Source organism: Musa acuminata, chromosome BXJ1-11, assembly GCF_036884655.1.
Source record: "Musa acuminata AAA Group cultivar baxijiao chromosome BXJ1-11, Cavendish_Baxijiao_AAA, whole genome shotgun sequence".
NCBI classification, from domain to species: domain Eukaryota; kingdom Viridiplantae; phylum Streptophyta; class Magnoliopsida; order Zingiberales; family Musaceae; genus Musa; species Musa acuminata.
Window position 1 is genome coordinate 6,002,193 of NC_088337.1, and position 15,858 is coordinate 6,018,050.

At 42.6% G+C, this 15,858-nt stretch overlaps 3 protein-coding genes across 4 annotated transcripts; 2 read left to right on the top strand and 1 right to left on the bottom strand.

The window, feature by feature from the left end:
• Positions 1-431: 431 nt before the first annotated feature.
• On the bottom strand, positions 432-10,020 carry LOC135597049 (probable galacturonosyltransferase 3). 2 transcript variants are annotated; one of them, XM_065089471.1, is made up of 7 exons: positions 9,886-10,020; positions 7,420-7,479; positions 7,206-7,343; positions 3,466-3,579; positions 3,056-3,390; positions 2,033-2,978; positions 432-1,002 (listed from the first exon to the last, which is right to left on the bottom strand). In XM_065089471.1, the coding sequence occupies exons 1-7, from the start codon at positions 9,952-9,954 to the stop codon at positions 727-729; spliced, it is 1,938 nt and encodes a 645-aa protein (XP_064945543.1). In that variant the 5' UTR covers positions 9,955-10,020; the 3' UTR covers positions 432-726. The 2 variants fall into 2 exon arrangements, with proteins under 2 accessions (XP_064945543.1, XP_064945544.1); XM_065089472.1 differs by lacking the exon at positions 432-1,002 and adding an exon at positions 1,231-1,465.
• Positions 10,021-11,964: 1,944 nt separating this feature from the next.
• LOC135597051 (glycosyltransferase family 92 protein At1g27200-like) lies at positions 11,965-13,890 on the top strand. Its single transcript, XM_065089478.1, has one exon. The coding sequence runs from the start codon at positions 11,984-11,986 to the stop codon at positions 13,640-13,642; it is 1,659 nt and encodes a 552-aa protein (XP_064945550.1). The 5' UTR covers positions 11,965-11,983; the 3' UTR covers positions 13,643-13,890.
• Positions 13,891-14,115: 225 nt separating this feature from the next.
• On the top strand, positions 14,116-15,545 carry LOC103970623 (DNA-binding protein MNB1B). Its single transcript, XM_009384469.3, has 8 exons — positions 14,116-14,217; positions 14,314-14,371; positions 14,491-14,601; positions 14,683-14,740; positions 14,829-14,873; positions 14,962-15,042; positions 15,131-15,223; positions 15,312-15,545. Exons 2-8 carry the CDS (start codon positions 14,322-14,324, stop codon positions 15,330-15,332), a joined length of 459 nt encoding a protein of 152 aa, XP_009382744.1. The 5' UTR covers positions 14,116-14,217; positions 14,314-14,321; the 3' UTR covers positions 15,333-15,545.
• Positions 15,546-15,858: the final 313 nt, after the last annotated feature.

Here is a 15,858-nt window from a genome sequence, read left to right on the forward strand (position 1 = left end):
GCTCGGCGAGGAGGAGGCGTGCGTGTTCGCTGAGGCGCCCGATCCGGAGGGATTTACCGACGGTGGAAGCGCCAGTCGCCCGTATACCGGAGCCGGAGGGGGCTATGGAGGCAGAGGAGGAGGGGTCGGCGCTGGCGAACTTCCGGCTGATGAAGGAGGAGCTCACTGCAATGGAGTCTCGGGATCAGCCGCCATGGAAGTTAGAATTCTTGGCCACGGCGGACGAGAGAGAGTTGACTTGGATGCGTCCTCATGCGTGAAGACTCTGCTCTTGAACTCTTTTTGGACTCCTTTTATCATTCAAGAATTAGGTTTAGTTATCTCTTTCAGTTCAGGTTGTTTGGTGATCAAATTGTAACTAAGAATGATGACAGATTTGGTAAAAGAAAGCAGTTATTGACTATGATTGACATCTGTTTACACCATATCCAAGTCAAAAGAAGGTCTAAAGTATTTCTTGATTTCATGAGATCGATCTACAAAGGCTCATTGATTAGATTATCCATGACCACAACAAACGCCCAAAGAAGAGAAAATTGTACAATCTTCAGGCAATGATTGATTAGATTGAGAAATCCACAGAGTGGGAAACAGAATCTGGTTGGAAGCCTATCTTTTACCAGTAGAAACGTCGAACATTGGCTGTGGAGTGGAGGAAAGAATGCAGCTTGGAAAGAATATTAAAGAAATTGGAATAAGGATCTATGGACGATTGCTTCTTCAACATCATTGATTGCTGTAGCAGTCTTGAATATAAGGATTGTCAACATCTACGAACCTGGACCAGTATGGCTGGTACTTGGTGAAAGCAAGATCTAGCCATGGCTTGTAATTCCCATTGTAGTGGATGACAGCAGCATTCTCTATTTCCAAAGGGTTTACTGCTGGATCATATCCAAGTCCTAACACATGCCAACTTCGATCCAGAGGATATGTCAGGTTGTAGAAAGTTATCAGACCTGGCGGCAGCGATCCGAGCTTCCAGAGCATGCGGTCCTCGTTCTGAAAGCAAAGGAAGAGTCTTCATTCGTTACGGGATTTGATACGGATAAACCATATGATGATGTTTAGGATGCCCCGTAGATTGTATTGGCTATTCATGTAAAAACGACCACATGTTCAGAATATATGTGCTATCATGTATCTGTTGTTACTACTTGAAGAGGATGAAGGGAGAGTAATCACGACATGCCTATTCTCTGGAATATATGGCTTTGAGTACACAAAAAATGGTGAGAATAGTACATTCCTCTGGTTAAACATGCTAGCAAAATGGCTCTTCGTAAATGAATATAATAGAAAAATGTACATACATTCGAAACAGGTGTACATGTGCATGTTGCCGAGATAAATAGATATAGATAAACGGTGTGCACATGCACGCACTGGCATACACAAAAAAGGCTCATGTGAGCTGCGGTAATGCAGTGAGTAAAGAAAATGCCAATGCTTTCGTCTGCCAATCCTGTTCAATCAAGAACTTCTATAAGCAAAAGGCACTAACCAACTACAGAAATTTTTTTCTATTTCAGCCTTAGTCTGATGATACTAGGATGCATGCACATGTACATGGCACACATGCAAATGCACAAATTCACAAGCAATGCACATCCTCATCTCGGAAATCGATGATTTATAAGATAGGCAAGCATGGTACCTTCTAGTCTGAGAATGTTGAAAAGCTTATTCTTACAGAATATTGGAATTAAATGAGTTCTGCCCAGTTTTCAATTCAATTCCCAAGTCAAATCTATTAATGCCAGCATTTATAGAACTTAATGAGTAATAGGCCACAAGTAAACACGACCTATGATGATGACAACAAACACAACATCACTGTTTATCATCCAAAAGATGCAAGTATGTGATACAAAGTGAAAGAACATAATCTCAGCAATTCATGATAACTTAGCAACAAGAGAAGGAAAGAAAAAATGTCAGTGATATTTAAACTTTCAGTTCAAAGCATAACCAAGTCAAAAAAAATCAAGAAAACAATAAACAAACAACAAGAGAAGACAATTTTACGTACCAAGTCTTGCCAATAGTGATAAATTCCTGTGATATTTCGCTTCTTCCATTCTTTCAAGTCAAAAATATTCATTCCAAAGGCCCATCCACATGCCTGTGGATCGAAATTTTGAGAAATCAATGGGTTTGAGAAATTGAGATATGTATCAAACCGATGAAAGCTCTCTTTACATGTCTCAACTGCACCATTTACCATTCCCTTCATATCTATCAACCAGAGTGGTGTCAAATCCTTTTGCACAACAATATCATCATCAAGAAATAGTATCTTGTCTAGTTTCGGGTAAACCTCAGGCATGTAGAATCTTAGATGGTTGAGCATCGACAAATACTTAGGATTCCTATATTTCAGATTTTCATTTCCAACAGAAAGAGATGATGGATGATTCGCTTTGAAGTAGTACTCCTTGATCCTGGCAGATTCAAGTTGGCGAAGAACCGAACAGTAAGATGAATTAAGCCACTTGAATTCATCAATGTTCTCCACATGGATTGTCGCTGGAAAAGGAGGATGGGCAATAAACCACATTTTCATGGCTGCAAAGTTCAGTTTGTCTGTGACGATGTGAAATACATGTTTCTCTGGTTCCTTTGCATGTAAAACAGTAGAATTGACGACTACCGATGCTGCAAGCACATTATCAGAGAATATAGCATAATGATAGAGTGAAGGATCCTCAAGCTTCCCCTTTTCTAATGTTTCTTTGTTAATATGGTTGCGCAAGAAATAATCAGTTGTTAGCTGTAAAGATAAACAGTGCACTGGTTTAGGCATTGTCTTTGCAGCATGCTGGACTAAGAATGTACTATGTTTCTTCACTGTGTTTATGTTTTCCTCCAAAGACTGAAGCATGGTCCGTAACTTTCTTGCAGTGACATCACCGTCAAGTAGCTTGTCTCTGGCAAGGGATAAGGCATGGCCCATAGCTTTTGCTTGTTCAAGTGCACTGGATGCAGGGAAATTATTCTAGCGTCAGAACCAAGAATTATAATAGGGGATTCATCATAAAACACCAGTAAATACCTCTCTTGCAGCTCAGAATCTGAATTTGCATCTCCAATACCACGCTGAATTTCTTTGATGTGTCTCGTCAGGGAATTATAAAGATCACGTTCCCCTGTGGAATAAGCAACACTAGCATACACCTTGGCCATTATTTTCTGATCTCTCATAAGTTTCAAAGTGGTATCGGAGTTAGGATTAATATATTCTTTCCTCCATATGCTATACCATGCTCTTCTCATGTTGTTAAACTCTTTTGCACGTTCGATGGCTGCGTTTTGCATCTGCAATTCAGTTTCTTTGCTCATATGAATAAGCTCTGCTATTCGTTTTTCCCTCCGTTCGTCCCGCAATTTCTGCAGGCAGAAAACACCATGAGCCTTCAGTATGACAATGCAACTAACCAGTTTTGGTAAGAGACCAGATATTACCTGACGCCTAAGCTTGATTGGATCTATGGTTCTGGATTGTTGAATATATTCAATGGAAAGCTGTGTACTCTCTCTAGAACCATTGACGGTTTGTTCAGATGAGCCTTCTTGAAGCTGAGCAGTTTTTGGCACAAGTAATAAACATTCAGAAAATATCATAAATCCGAGATGAGCGATTGCTGTGTTACAAGCTTGGGAAGATGATGCAGCAATATCTATTATTGGTAATATTGTAAAATGCTTGAAGGCTCTTTTAACAAAAATTGTAAAAAGTATTCCCCTTCTATATGTTGACTTTAGTGGCGATCCAATTCAGGAGAGGCGGTATGAAGCTCAGAGTAGTCACAGGCAAACTAGTTTTAGTCAGTTTCCAGCAAAATGAATGAATTCAGAGAGTTTTAAGTAGAACCATAAGAGACCAACAAAAATTCGTATTACAAGGGTAGATTATTTTAGCTCAATTTTTTTAGGATGTCTATAAGTCCACGGTGGCCATTGCCTAAGCTTTATGTTATATTTGAACAAAGATAACAATTTTTTACCCAGATCTCACTAGTGTGGTGGAATTGATGTTGATTAGAATGACTTGCTTGTTTATTTCATTATGCATTAACCTGATTCTGGAAAGCTAGCGTCTTGAGTTCATTATGCATTGACCACAAACTCCCACTTCAATTTCGAAATCTACAAATCTTAATTAGAGAACTCAGTATCAAGTTTCAGCGGCATACCTAATACCGGCTGGCTGCTAAAATGGCACTGCTAAAAGTTCACAAAAATGAAAAACAGAAAATAATGAACATAGACAACCTAGATGAGCCTATTCTGCACATATCCATCTCTTCGAGGTTCATATCTAATGTCAAGTTTAATTATTCATCAACTATTGGTTTTGACAACCTATGGACTGGTACCAAGATATCAGGCAGTACACAAAGCTATAATCATTCAATTGTTCTAAATAAAATAGTAAAGATAATATTGTTGCTACATAATGAATAATATATTATGTCAAGATATATCAGCTCGATATTGCATGGTCCACCATGGATGCTTGGTCAGACTATAAAATATTGGTCAGTACTTACTGGAGGAGACCAGTTTGGTCTTTGTCTAAAACAATACTTCAGGGAATTATCAAACATTGGCCGTGAATAGGTCATAGCCTGGTAGCTGTATGACCCTCAAACAGTGATTTCAATAGGCACTCGGGCGAGGCGAGGCGAGGCCCGAGCGCCTCGCTTCATGTCCGGGCGCCTCGCTTCAAAGAGGAGCCGCCTAGGCGCTCGCCCGAGCCCGAGCGCCGGGCGCTTCGAGCGAGCGCCTGGGTTAAACCAGGGGACCGAACCAGATTTTTAGGTCTGGTTGGTCTCCGGTGCTTCAGTTGGTTCAATCGAACCAACTAAATCACCGATATCAGGCTCCCTCTCGCGATTTCCCCGACTTCCCCAACCCTAGCACTGGCGATTTTGCCGTTGAGATTTCTTCTCTATTGTCGCTGCTCTCTGCTCCTGCTGCCATTGTCGCTGCTCACCGCTACTGTCGCTACTCGCCGCTGCACAATCGCTGCTTGTCGACTGCTCGCCGCGGCCACAATCGCTGCTCGCCGCTGCTGTCGTCGCTCGTCGCTGCTATCGCCGCTCCCGCTGCCGCTCGTAGCTCCTGCTCCCACTCCTGCTGTCGCTCACCGCTCCCGCTGTCGCCGCCGCTCGCCGCTGCCACAATTGCTGCTTGCCGATTGCTCGTCGTTGCTGTCGCCGCTCCCGTTGTCGTTGGCCGCTCCTGCTACCGCTCGCAGCTCCCGCTCCCACTCCCGTTGTCGCTCAACGCTCCCGCTGTTGCCGCCGCTCGCCTGCTACCGCTGTCGTTACCTTGGCAGCCTCGGTCTTCTCACACTCTTCTCACTATACAGTTAACAGTATATTAACAGTATATTGCTAATTGTATACTAATAATAGTATTTTTATTTATTTAATAATATATTTTTTATTTAAAAAATAAAAATATACTATTATGATTTATTTATTTATTATAATTTTATACCTGATTTTCTTAATTTAATAGTATATTTTATATTTAAATAATTATATTATATATTTTTATATTTTAGCGTCTCGCTTCGTTCGGACGAGCGCCTAGCGCCTCGAGCATTTTTGGACCTTGGCGTCTAACGCTTTTTAAATCACTACCCTCAATAGACTGGACCCCTTGATTCATAAGACAAATGAATTGTCAAGATCATGCACTTTATTTATTAATATACTCTACGTAGTTACAATATTCAAACTTGAATGACAATTATAGTTTTGGTTATCTAAACCAAAAAATATTACAATGTTATAGTCTGATAAACAAAAATTATGTGTTCACCAAGGTTTTTAATTTTGACCAGACCAGTTCATACCAACTGTCATTTATTAGTCCAACTGCAAATCAGTATGTGAACCAAGTGAGTCTGCTAATACAGTAAGCCTACCAGGTGTACATATTCATTCTTCGAGTCTGTACACAGTGCAACATCGGACAATAAGCCTAGTACCTGATTCCCATGTCCACCAACTTCCTTGCCACCACTTTCTCACCTAATTTCGACCACTTTTCTCCATGATCAGTGTTCATTAACCTCCTTTCTTGACATTTCTCACCTGTTTGATTAATTTTCTACGTGCAACTTGGATTTGGAGTATTCTAGAATGCAGATTTCTCTCAAGGAAGATTGTTCTTTTTTTCTCTCCGAGTCAAGGTAAATCTAAACTTTGCCATCTTGTTCAATTTGATCAATTTTCTTGCTCAAGCCTTTGTCTTGCATAATTTACGTGCTACTTTGCATCTCTATGGTTTGCTTTTTTTTTTTGACTTGAGGCATGATACAACATGCTATAGATTGTATAATTGATCTTTGGCCACATTAAATTATGGACCTAGATGCAGCTGCTAATTAAGTATGGCTTGTATCATACATAATTGGTCTAATTATATTTGTGAAATTAGGAATAAGTCATGAATACATATATTGAATCACTGGTAAGATAAATACACATAAATATAGAGTTTAATAGGGAACAGAGTGGTCTGAATTTAGGACCAGCCTATACCAACCAATATACTATATGAAACCAGTACAATATTTATATAGGACATATATAAGAAATACATATTTCAACAAAGAACTATTAAACTGCAAAAGTTATATCAAAGAAAGCATAGGTATATAAGTTTAAAACATTTCTTTTGGAATTGTTTCATTTTTCTTATTTATCCCTGACTCTTGATATGTATCATAATTAAAACTCTCAAACTTGCACAAATTGTTGAAATCACCAAAACAGTTCCTAAACTGAAACACCAAAGGACAGGGTAAAGCAAGAATATTTAAATGTAAATTTAACATATCCTGCAAGACTAACACATAGGATCATTTATTAATATGGTCAACCAACCCACAATCTTATTTGCTTGATGACTTGATTTTATTAGAACCAGAATGGTCCGCAGTGGAAACCAAAATTTGAGCTCTCAGGTATGAGATTTAACAGCAACCCAAGATCTATAAAAGGGGTAATAGCTTGATACAGGAATTTGTGTATCTCTTTGAGAAAAAAAGAGAAGAAAAACCAAAGAGCCAAATGGAAATGTACTGATGCATATAAGTTATTCCTTTTACGAAAGACATTTTTGATGCATGTCCATGAATCTTTTCCAAATAATTTTCTAATAATTGGTAGTATATGGAAGAGTACCTGTCCAACGACCAACCGTTTCTGGTTTGCATCAACCGGACTCTCCCACACCCAGGATGATGATAGGGTCTTCGAATTGACCTTGTGAGTTTGAAATTTACCGGAAGCATCCATGTATGATATTGTTATATCAAAGTTCTGCCAGTGGATAAGGTTAGTAGATCATGAAAAATACTTAAAACAGATGAACATGAAACATAAAGTATTTTGGTACTTCATCTGGTTGTTGGAAGTTATTTCGTCCAAGCAAACTCTCCTTGGACAAACCATGTACCTGTTCATCCAACGTAAACTGATTACAACCAGTCAAGATCAAGTGATGAAGATTCCACATTTATCAACAAGAAAATATGCCCTGCAACAGATCATATATTTATGAATAGATTGAAAAACATAACTGATGAATCCCCACATATTTATGTATATCCATGACACATTTTGAGGTTTTCCCATGCACATTAAACAAACTGTCTTTTGCATTTGAATCTACGAGCGACTGCATGCCCAAAGATTCGGAAAATTACATATTTGCACATTGTTTGTTCTATCCCTCTGATGATACATATGCATAAACCTAATACTTGGAAGAGCAGATACATGTATAAAATATGCATTACTGAAGGAGATACATGCAAAAATTCATTTCCTATATATACATGATAAATAATTCTATACATGATATGAAAATGCAGATTACTGTGCAATGACTTTAAAAGCAAGTACATCATCTTTTACATGATATTTATATATGCAAGAACGGATTGTTGCAGGACATCCAACACTGTATTTGCATATGTTAGTCCAAGGATTTAAGTATCTAATGTACTAGCCTGCACTGGTTATTCATGAATACATTTTATTTGGTTCAGTTATTTCTTGTATGTCATACCTTTCACATTTCTAAAGCTATTATTTGGGATGAGATAACAGAATATAAGCTTCCTTCAATTTTTGTCACCAAGGAACTAAAAGAAATCATATCAGGCAAATGCTTCTCCATCTAGCTAGGGTCTGTTTCCACAATCAGAAGAAGTTTGCCAGTTATTGCATAATGTCACAAAATACCTATTGATACATCAAGTAGCAAACATGTGTTGCTCACATCATTAAGATATACTAAAAGACCAAAATTTGCTAACTTCAAGATTGACTACAATCAAGAGTACAAATTCAATTTTGTAGCCTATTAATAAACATGAGACGACATATTCAAGAGAAAGGCTAGGATTTCTGTCATAAAAATGAATATGTTACTGTTCTTTTATTGTTTATAAGCTCTGCCAATGGAGCAGGAACCCAAATTGTCTATATGTTGATCTTTCTATGCATAATTTCTCCAATTCCTGCCATTTCTCAATGTAACCTTGTGCTTAACTCATCTCAACAGCAACATCTAATCATTAAACAGTTTTATATTGATCAGATTCACCAGCACTAATATTACTCCAACCTAACTGGAACATGGTGATGGGCCTATTACAAACTAGGGTTTTCATTTCTTATGCGTAAAACTTGATATTATCTTCATTCAGTCCCTTATTATAGTGTTTAATCATAACACTAGGTACCTGAAATTGAATACTTTGCTTTAATAACAGGCAACTTTCTGTCTATGGAAAAAAGCACAACATTTCAAAAGACACAAGGGGAGCCCTTAGTTGAACTTCATGATATGCCAAAGTTGATATTCATAAGTGACCCGCATATGCAGCTAAACATTAAGATTCACTTCTAAAACAACTCACTTCCCTGAGCAAATTTACCAACATACTAAGAGGCAAAAAAACTTTTACACAACAATTTTCCTTTGAAGGCATTAATTTTCATAACAACATCACAATCCAATCCCTTTCTAGTAATCTGAGAAACCTAAAAAATTCAAGATCAACAAATTTGGTGGCCAAGTGTTGGGCATATTTCTAATGCTTTGGTGATTTTAGGCTTGGATTTTAGGCGAACTATACATCATCAACACATTGTGATTCTCAAAATTGCAATGCCTAAACATCCCAATGAATCAAAGAAGCAGAAGCAATATTGTAGAGCTAGCAAATGGTTATTTTGACAAAGAAAAAACATCTTGACTTCCTAAAAGAAGAAATCATTCCCAGGTTCATGTAGATGGACTAATGCCAACTTATAGAACTTCAACAAGGAAACTCATGTAGCTTGATAACCGCATATTCAAATTAGAGGTTTATCACTCGAATAATTTGACTAAACATAAATATTGGTTATATCAAACATTACCCCGGACGCTATGAGCGACATTAATCACCAGCTCATGCTCTGAATAGCATCCAAATTTGTCTAACGCATTGCAATATCGACAATTGCATCGGGCCTTCATAACGGTGGCTTAATACCAAGATAATCCATTAAATCGTACACGATACTCTCCAGAAACCTTTTTTAGGGTCGCACCGACTCCTCTCCCAAGCAATTCAAGAACTAAATTTTCAAGATCCAAAGAATTCAATATTTCAAGAAAATATCAACTTCATTTGAGTTGAGTTCATGCATCATCAAAAGAAACAAATATATCGATCAAGAAGATAATATCATGGATCACTCGGGACGAAATATCGCAACACAAAATCTAAAGAGGGAGGGAGGAAATTGGGACTGGGAACCGACACCGGATTGAAGGAGGAGAAAAGAGACGGGGAAGGAACCGAACCCGGAATAAGAATTGGGAGACGAACAGCAGAACGCCGCAGCTTAGGGATCTTCGCGAGAGAAGCGCCATCGAATCTCCACGAGAGAGACCACGGCGACGGGAAGGGAGACGAGCTCGGGGGGGTTTGGGGGGCGTGGGAACCATTAAAGCACGTGGCGATCACGTGGGAGCGAGGTCGGTGGAGGAAGCTGCGAAGCGATACGTGATCGGACGGTCAAGATTCATCGGCTCGGTCTTAGGCCCAGGATCGAACCGGCTGGCATGAGCGCCGGTCTTTCAAGTGGCTGAGCCACCGGACGAGCTTTTTCTGGCCTCGTTGGCAGAGACAGAATTAGACCGGTTCTTGGCATATAAATTAGACCGGCTCTTGTGTTCATTAGCCATTAAGGAGGGATTTGGCACATAAATTATTAATAGGAAAAATATCGATGATATTAGAATCAACACGATTAATTCAGGTCTTCATGTGTAAGAGGTTTGAGATGATAAAAGAAAATGCTCATATTTTTCTTTGCGACTAGGGTGGATCGGATGTGTGTTTCACGATTAACCTATGCGAAGATAAAAGATAGATGAAAATTTTAAAATAGTAACAAATAAGGATAAAATAAATTTAGTAAATAGACCTTCCTTACTCGATGTAATTTTTTATAGTGGATAAATAAAAATTCTTTTATCATTATTTTAGACTAACATCTAGAATTATCGATGAGGTCTTATCCTCTCATCCTAATAGACACTCAATATTAGAAAAAAAAAAATATTTTATTAATATATATATCGAATCTTTTATTTATTTTAAATCCTAAACTCAAAGGTTTGAAAAAAATATTACGAGATATAAGAGTTTTAAATAAATGTGAGAATGTCAAGAGAACTTTTTTAAACAAATTACGTCATTTTTTTAAGATAAAGGTGGGCTTGGTCATATATATATATATATATGGCTTGTCTAATCAGCCCAAGAAGGGAACGCATGATATTTGGCTTTCGCTAAGGTTGCAAAGGTTACGCCCAATCTAATGTATTTTTCCTCGTCGTAGTAGCCCTTACTTTTGGAGCCCAACGCCGTTCTCTCTCCTTCGGTTGCTTCCATGGTCGGGAAATCCCAAAGGCCCTCAAAGTCCGCACCGCTTGCGTCGGGTCGCTGTCGAAGATGATCGATCATTCACATCCATTTTAACTCCTCGCCTAACGAACGATGTTTTACTCGTCTTTGATTCCTTTTGTTTTGGCATTTCCCAAGTAATGTTAACTGTCAAATAGGTATGTTTGACTGACCTTAGGGAATGCCCGTGAGGTGACTGACAAAAGTCCACTATGACCACAAACCAAGCGGAGCCCTTTTCCTGGATACCAAGCCTCCCGGGCATCTCGGGGTTCTCCTGTCGCTCGCTTTCAACCAGTCCACGTTTGGGACACCGACTCCCTCCTTTGCTTCCTTCGCAGGGAAAACCCGGGCACCACCACTCATCTTCCGTTGCTTGTGCGTAGTGTGCAGGGTTGAGCTGGAGGTATCTGTAGCAACACAAACCAATAAAGACGATGAGTAAATGTAGGGCAGCTGCCCTCAATGTGGTTTTCACGTGGATTACTTCCGGCGGCGTTGTGGTTGCCAATTTGGAATTGAATCGGTCGTATTCTCCTTTGGTCGTTGCAAGAAATTTTAGTCGTTTGGGGGTCAATTCAATGCGTTAGAGTGTTCTCTAATGGCTTCGGATTGAAGTTTATTTGATTCACCTTTTCTTTTTTTCGATGATTAATTGATATATAAATTTAGTGACGAATAATTTGATAGCTGTTTTGCAATCTGAATTGTAGCGGATCCGACTTAATCGTCACGCTTAGAACGCGATCTTTTGATTGGAGCATTGATTTGGGGCCCGCATGGACCCCGTTAGTCCTACCCATGAGCTGCCAGGTAGGGAAGGGACGGTGGAGCTGCTGTTTGATTTCGATTTCGAGAAGGATGCGTGATTAATTTTTGGCACTTAAGGCTCGTAATTATTGTATTAATTGAATTATCATGCTATAAAAACCGGAAGCTGTCCTCGTCTTTCTTCCTCGTCCACTAATCGTTTTCCCTGATCGCGAGACGATGCGACGGAGGGTGACGACGTCGGTCCTTTCCATCGCCATCTTCTTCCTCCTCGCCGCCTCCTTCTCCTTACATGTCTTCCGTCACCTCCTCCCCTCGGGCAACGCCATCAACTCCAGGACCCTGAACCAACCCGTCGACCGCCTGCGCAATTATGCGGTCGGCGAGGCCGCGGTATCGGTCCTCCGTGTATTACGCTCCCCCCCGCGCCACCGCCCACCGCCCACGGAGTCCGTCCTCCTCCTCGACTGGGACGTGCTCCTCCTTCCCTCTCCTAATACTTCCACCGCCGCGAGCGGCAGGCCGCTCTCTTGCCTTTTCCATACCGGCGCCACCTCCCTTGCCCGCCCCGCCGGCCCCGTCGCCTTCCTCTGCTCCCTCCCCAACAGCCTCCGACGCTTCCGGCCCTTCTACACCCCACGCCTCTCCGAGGCCTCCTCCAACGCTTCTGGGTGGGTGGGCCAGGAGGATCCCCCGCGGGAGATGTTGCGGTCCACGCAGCTCGCCTACGAGTCGGTCTCCACCGCTGACGACGTCATCGTCTTCGTGAAGGGCGTCAATCGTCGACGGGATCGCGACCTCCCCGCCTCCAGCCTTCGCTGCGTCTTCTCCCCCGCCTCCGGCGGCGCCGCGGTCGCCACGACCTCGGTCACTTCCTCGGCCCAGGAGGCGTTCCGCTGCGCTCACCCGCCCGCCGCCGAGGTGTCAAGCATCGGTCCCTTCAGGGTCTCCATCTCGACCGGGCCGGAGGCGGCGCCTATCCCTACGCTCGCCAATTACCACCGGCCAGGTGGCCCTGCGAGCGGGGGCCGCTTGTCGATCTGCGCCTGCACGATGGTGTTCAACGCCGCCAAGTTCCTCCCGGAGTGGGTGGTGTACCACGCCGCCATCGGCGTGGAGCGCTTCTTCCTCTACGACAACGGGAGCGAGGACGAGCTGGAGTCGGTGGTGAGTCGACTCGGCTCGCAGGGTTTCGACGTGACGACCCGGTTCTGGCCTTGGCCGAAGACCCAGGAGGCCGGCTTCTCCCACTGCGCCGTGGTGAACCGCGACGAGTGTGAGTGGATGGCATTCATCGACGTGGACGAATTCGTGTACTCCACGGACTGGGACGACTCGGACCAACCCAACCGGTCCATGATGGGCTCGCTCGTAGCGGTCGGGCCGGAGGTGGGCCAGATTTCCATAAAATGCCTGGAGTTCGGGCCCTCAGGGCACAGGGCCCACCCTCCAGGCGGCGTCACCCAGGGGTACACCTGCCGTCGGCGGAACGAGGAGCGGCACAAGTCGCTGCTCCGCCTCGACGCGGCGGCCGTCTCGCTGGTGAACTCGGTCCACCATTTCGAGTTGCGGGAGGGGTTCCAGACGAAGCAGGTCGAGGTGGGGGAGGCGAGGCTGAACCACTACAAATACCAAGCATGGAAGGAGTTCAAGGCCAAGTTCCGGCGGCGCGTGTCGGCGTATGTGGTGGATTGGAAGGAACCGATGAACCTGGCGTCGAAGGATCGGCCGCCCGGTCTGGGGTCCGACCCGATCGAGCCGAAGGGTTGGACAGACATGTTCTGCGAGGTGAACGACACCCGACTCAGGGACGCAACGCGGAGGTGGTTCACCGAGGTGAAGCTCGATGGGGCAGAGAGAATGGCTTGGGATAGCTAGCAAATCTCACCTCTACTTTCTTCGTTGGCGTCGAACACAGTACTAGCATACGAACAGAGAAGGCGATACTGGAAAGAAGACAACGAATTCTTTTATACTCATTAATTTATTGTAATTTGTGTGCCCAGTCATATACGGAGAACATACTACTGTTAGAACCTTCGGGGCTGTATTGTTTATTTCTATGCCAGAAGAGCAATTTTGACTTGGTCAAAGTGAGACATTGCAGAATCGAACTGCTTTTATTACCATAATTGCGTGCAGATGCCGTCGAAGCCTTTACGTGACGCGGGGCCCACGTGGCTACTGTCTTCCATTGGCTGCCCTCTTTGTTGCGTGTTGTGGGTCATTCGGTGGATCCTCGCTGGAGCGGGGAAAAAATCGTAGGGTGCCAACCGGCAGATATCACGCGGATCGCTGACGTGTACACCCTGCCACAGATCTCTCTTTTCTCCGTTTCCTTCGAGCCGTTGGATTTTGATTTCATCTCTCTCTTGCCGTGGCTTGACCACTTCTGGCTGCCTCCGTCTCTCTTCCTTCCTCAGCTATCGCCCACCGAAGAGCGCTGATCTGAGGTAAATCCCGACCTTTTCCCCTCGCTTCGCTGCGATCTCGATTGGTTTTCTTTGTAGGTCGGTATCCTGCGACGGATCTGATCGTTCTCGTTGTAGGTATCGCCATGAAACGGGGCAAGTCGAAGGTGGATGCACCCAAGAAGGCCGATGGCAGGTGAGTATCTCCTCTTCGCCCTTTTGGTTTGGCCGGTGGATCGATCTGTGTTTGGAAGCTGGGACTGGACTCGGGGATCTGATGGTTATTTCTTGGTTTGTTCGTTCTATGCTTTCAAGGCTTTCCGTAAAGAAGGGACCGGAACGAACGGGTAAGAAGCCCAGGAAGACGAAGGCCGACAAGGATCCCAACAAGCCCAAGAGGCCCCCCAGTGCCTTCTTCGTCTTCATGTGAGCTCCGACTTGTTGCTTCTGATCCCCTTTTTGGCTTGATTTCTTGGTTTATCCTGTTTCGCTTGTTTGGATCGGCAGGGAGGAATTCAGGAAGTCGTTCAAGGAAAAGAACCCCAACAACAAGTCGGTCTCTGTGGTAAAATCCCTTTCCTTTCTTGTACACATAAATCGGCTCTCTGAATCTTAATATAGCAATCTAGTCTGATTTAGTTTCATCTAAATAGGTTGGTAAAGCTGCAGGAGACAAGTGGAAATCCCTGTCGGAAGCCGTAAGTAATGTGAACGATTTCTCTCGCCTTAGTTCAACAAAGCTAGGGAAAGTTTTGATCTGGGGAAAACCGTATGCTTCAATTGCAGGAGAAGGCTCCTTATGTCGCCAAGGCAGCTAAGTTTAAGACGGAGTACACCAAGAAATTAGCTTCCTATAATAAGAACCAAGTACAGCTCTCAAATTTAGTTCTTTACCTTGTTTCCTCTATTACAGAGATCAATCGACTAACTTGCATTTTCGTGGCTGATGAAATAGTCTGGTGGAGGAAGCCATGATGCTGATGATGAAGACGAGTCTGACAAATCCAGCTCTGAGGTGAATGATGATGATGAAGAAGGAAGTGGAGAGGTTTGTAATTTCCAGAAGAGTTTCATTGTCAATTTTATTTTCTGTGGAACAATTCACTAATTCCCAAATTTGATATCGTTTTTAACAGGAAGAAGAGGATGATGAATGAGTGAATTATAAGCAAAGTGCAGTGTAATGGGATTCATTATCTTGGCTATCACTAACATGTACTTGCTTTCTTCAAACTGAAAGCTAATTTGTTGCCACTTGTTAGTGGACGAGTTTGATTGACAAGATGTTAGTGGTATTTGCTGCCCTATCTCTATGGAATGTAAAGTCTTTGATTGACATGGTGCTCAAGCTAATTAGATGGCATTTGCTAGTTGACCTGTGTTTTCTTAGATTAGTTCATCTGTCATGAAATGTTAAATTTCTTTGCTAAAAAGAAATGTTGTGTTATATTGAAATGATGTTAGTTCAATCTAATTTGATGCAAGTTGGGGCTGTGTTTCCTGATGGTAGCTCATCTGTCATCCAGGAGTGACATTTTTTGGTTGCAGGAGATGGAGGTTGGTGGTAGTGGCTGCCCAGGCTCAAAGGAATGTTACGTCATCAATAAGACTGAGCGAGGTCACTTCTATAGGTTTGGCCATTTAATCATGCTTCGTATCATATGGTTTTATCATTGACTTGAG

Excerpts from the sequence above, each read along its gene's own strand:
- LOC103970623 (XM_009384469.3), top strand. The coding sequence starts at position 14,322 with ATGAAACGGGGCAAGTCGAAGGTGGATGCACCCAAGAAGGCCGATGGC. Across the intron at positions 14,602-14,682 it reads AGTGCCTTCTTCGTCTTCAT|GGAGGAATTCAGGAAGTCGT; the intron begins GTGAGCTCCGAC and ends TTGGATCGGCAG. Across the intron at positions 14,874-14,961 it reads GGAAATCCCTGTCGGAAGCC|GAGAAGGCTCCTTATGTCGC; the intron begins GTAAGTAATGTG and ends CTTCAATTGCAG.
- LOC135597049 (XM_065089471.1), bottom strand. The coding sequence starts at position 9,954 with ATGGCGCTTCTCTCGCGAAGATCCCTAAGCTGCGGCGTTCTGCTGTTC. Across the intron at positions 3,580-7,205 it reads AACGGTTGGTCGTTGGACAG|CTTCAAGAAGGCTCATCTGA; the intron begins GTACTCTTCCAT and ends AAAACTGCTCAG. Across the intron at positions 2,979-3,055 it reads GATTCTGAGCTGCAAGAGAG|TGCACTTGAACAAGCAAAAG; the intron begins GTATTTACTGGT and ends CCCTGCATCCAG.
- LOC135597051 (XM_065089478.1), top strand. The coding sequence starts at position 11,984 with ATGCGACGGAGGGTGACGACGTCGGTCCTTTCCATCGCCATCTTCTTC.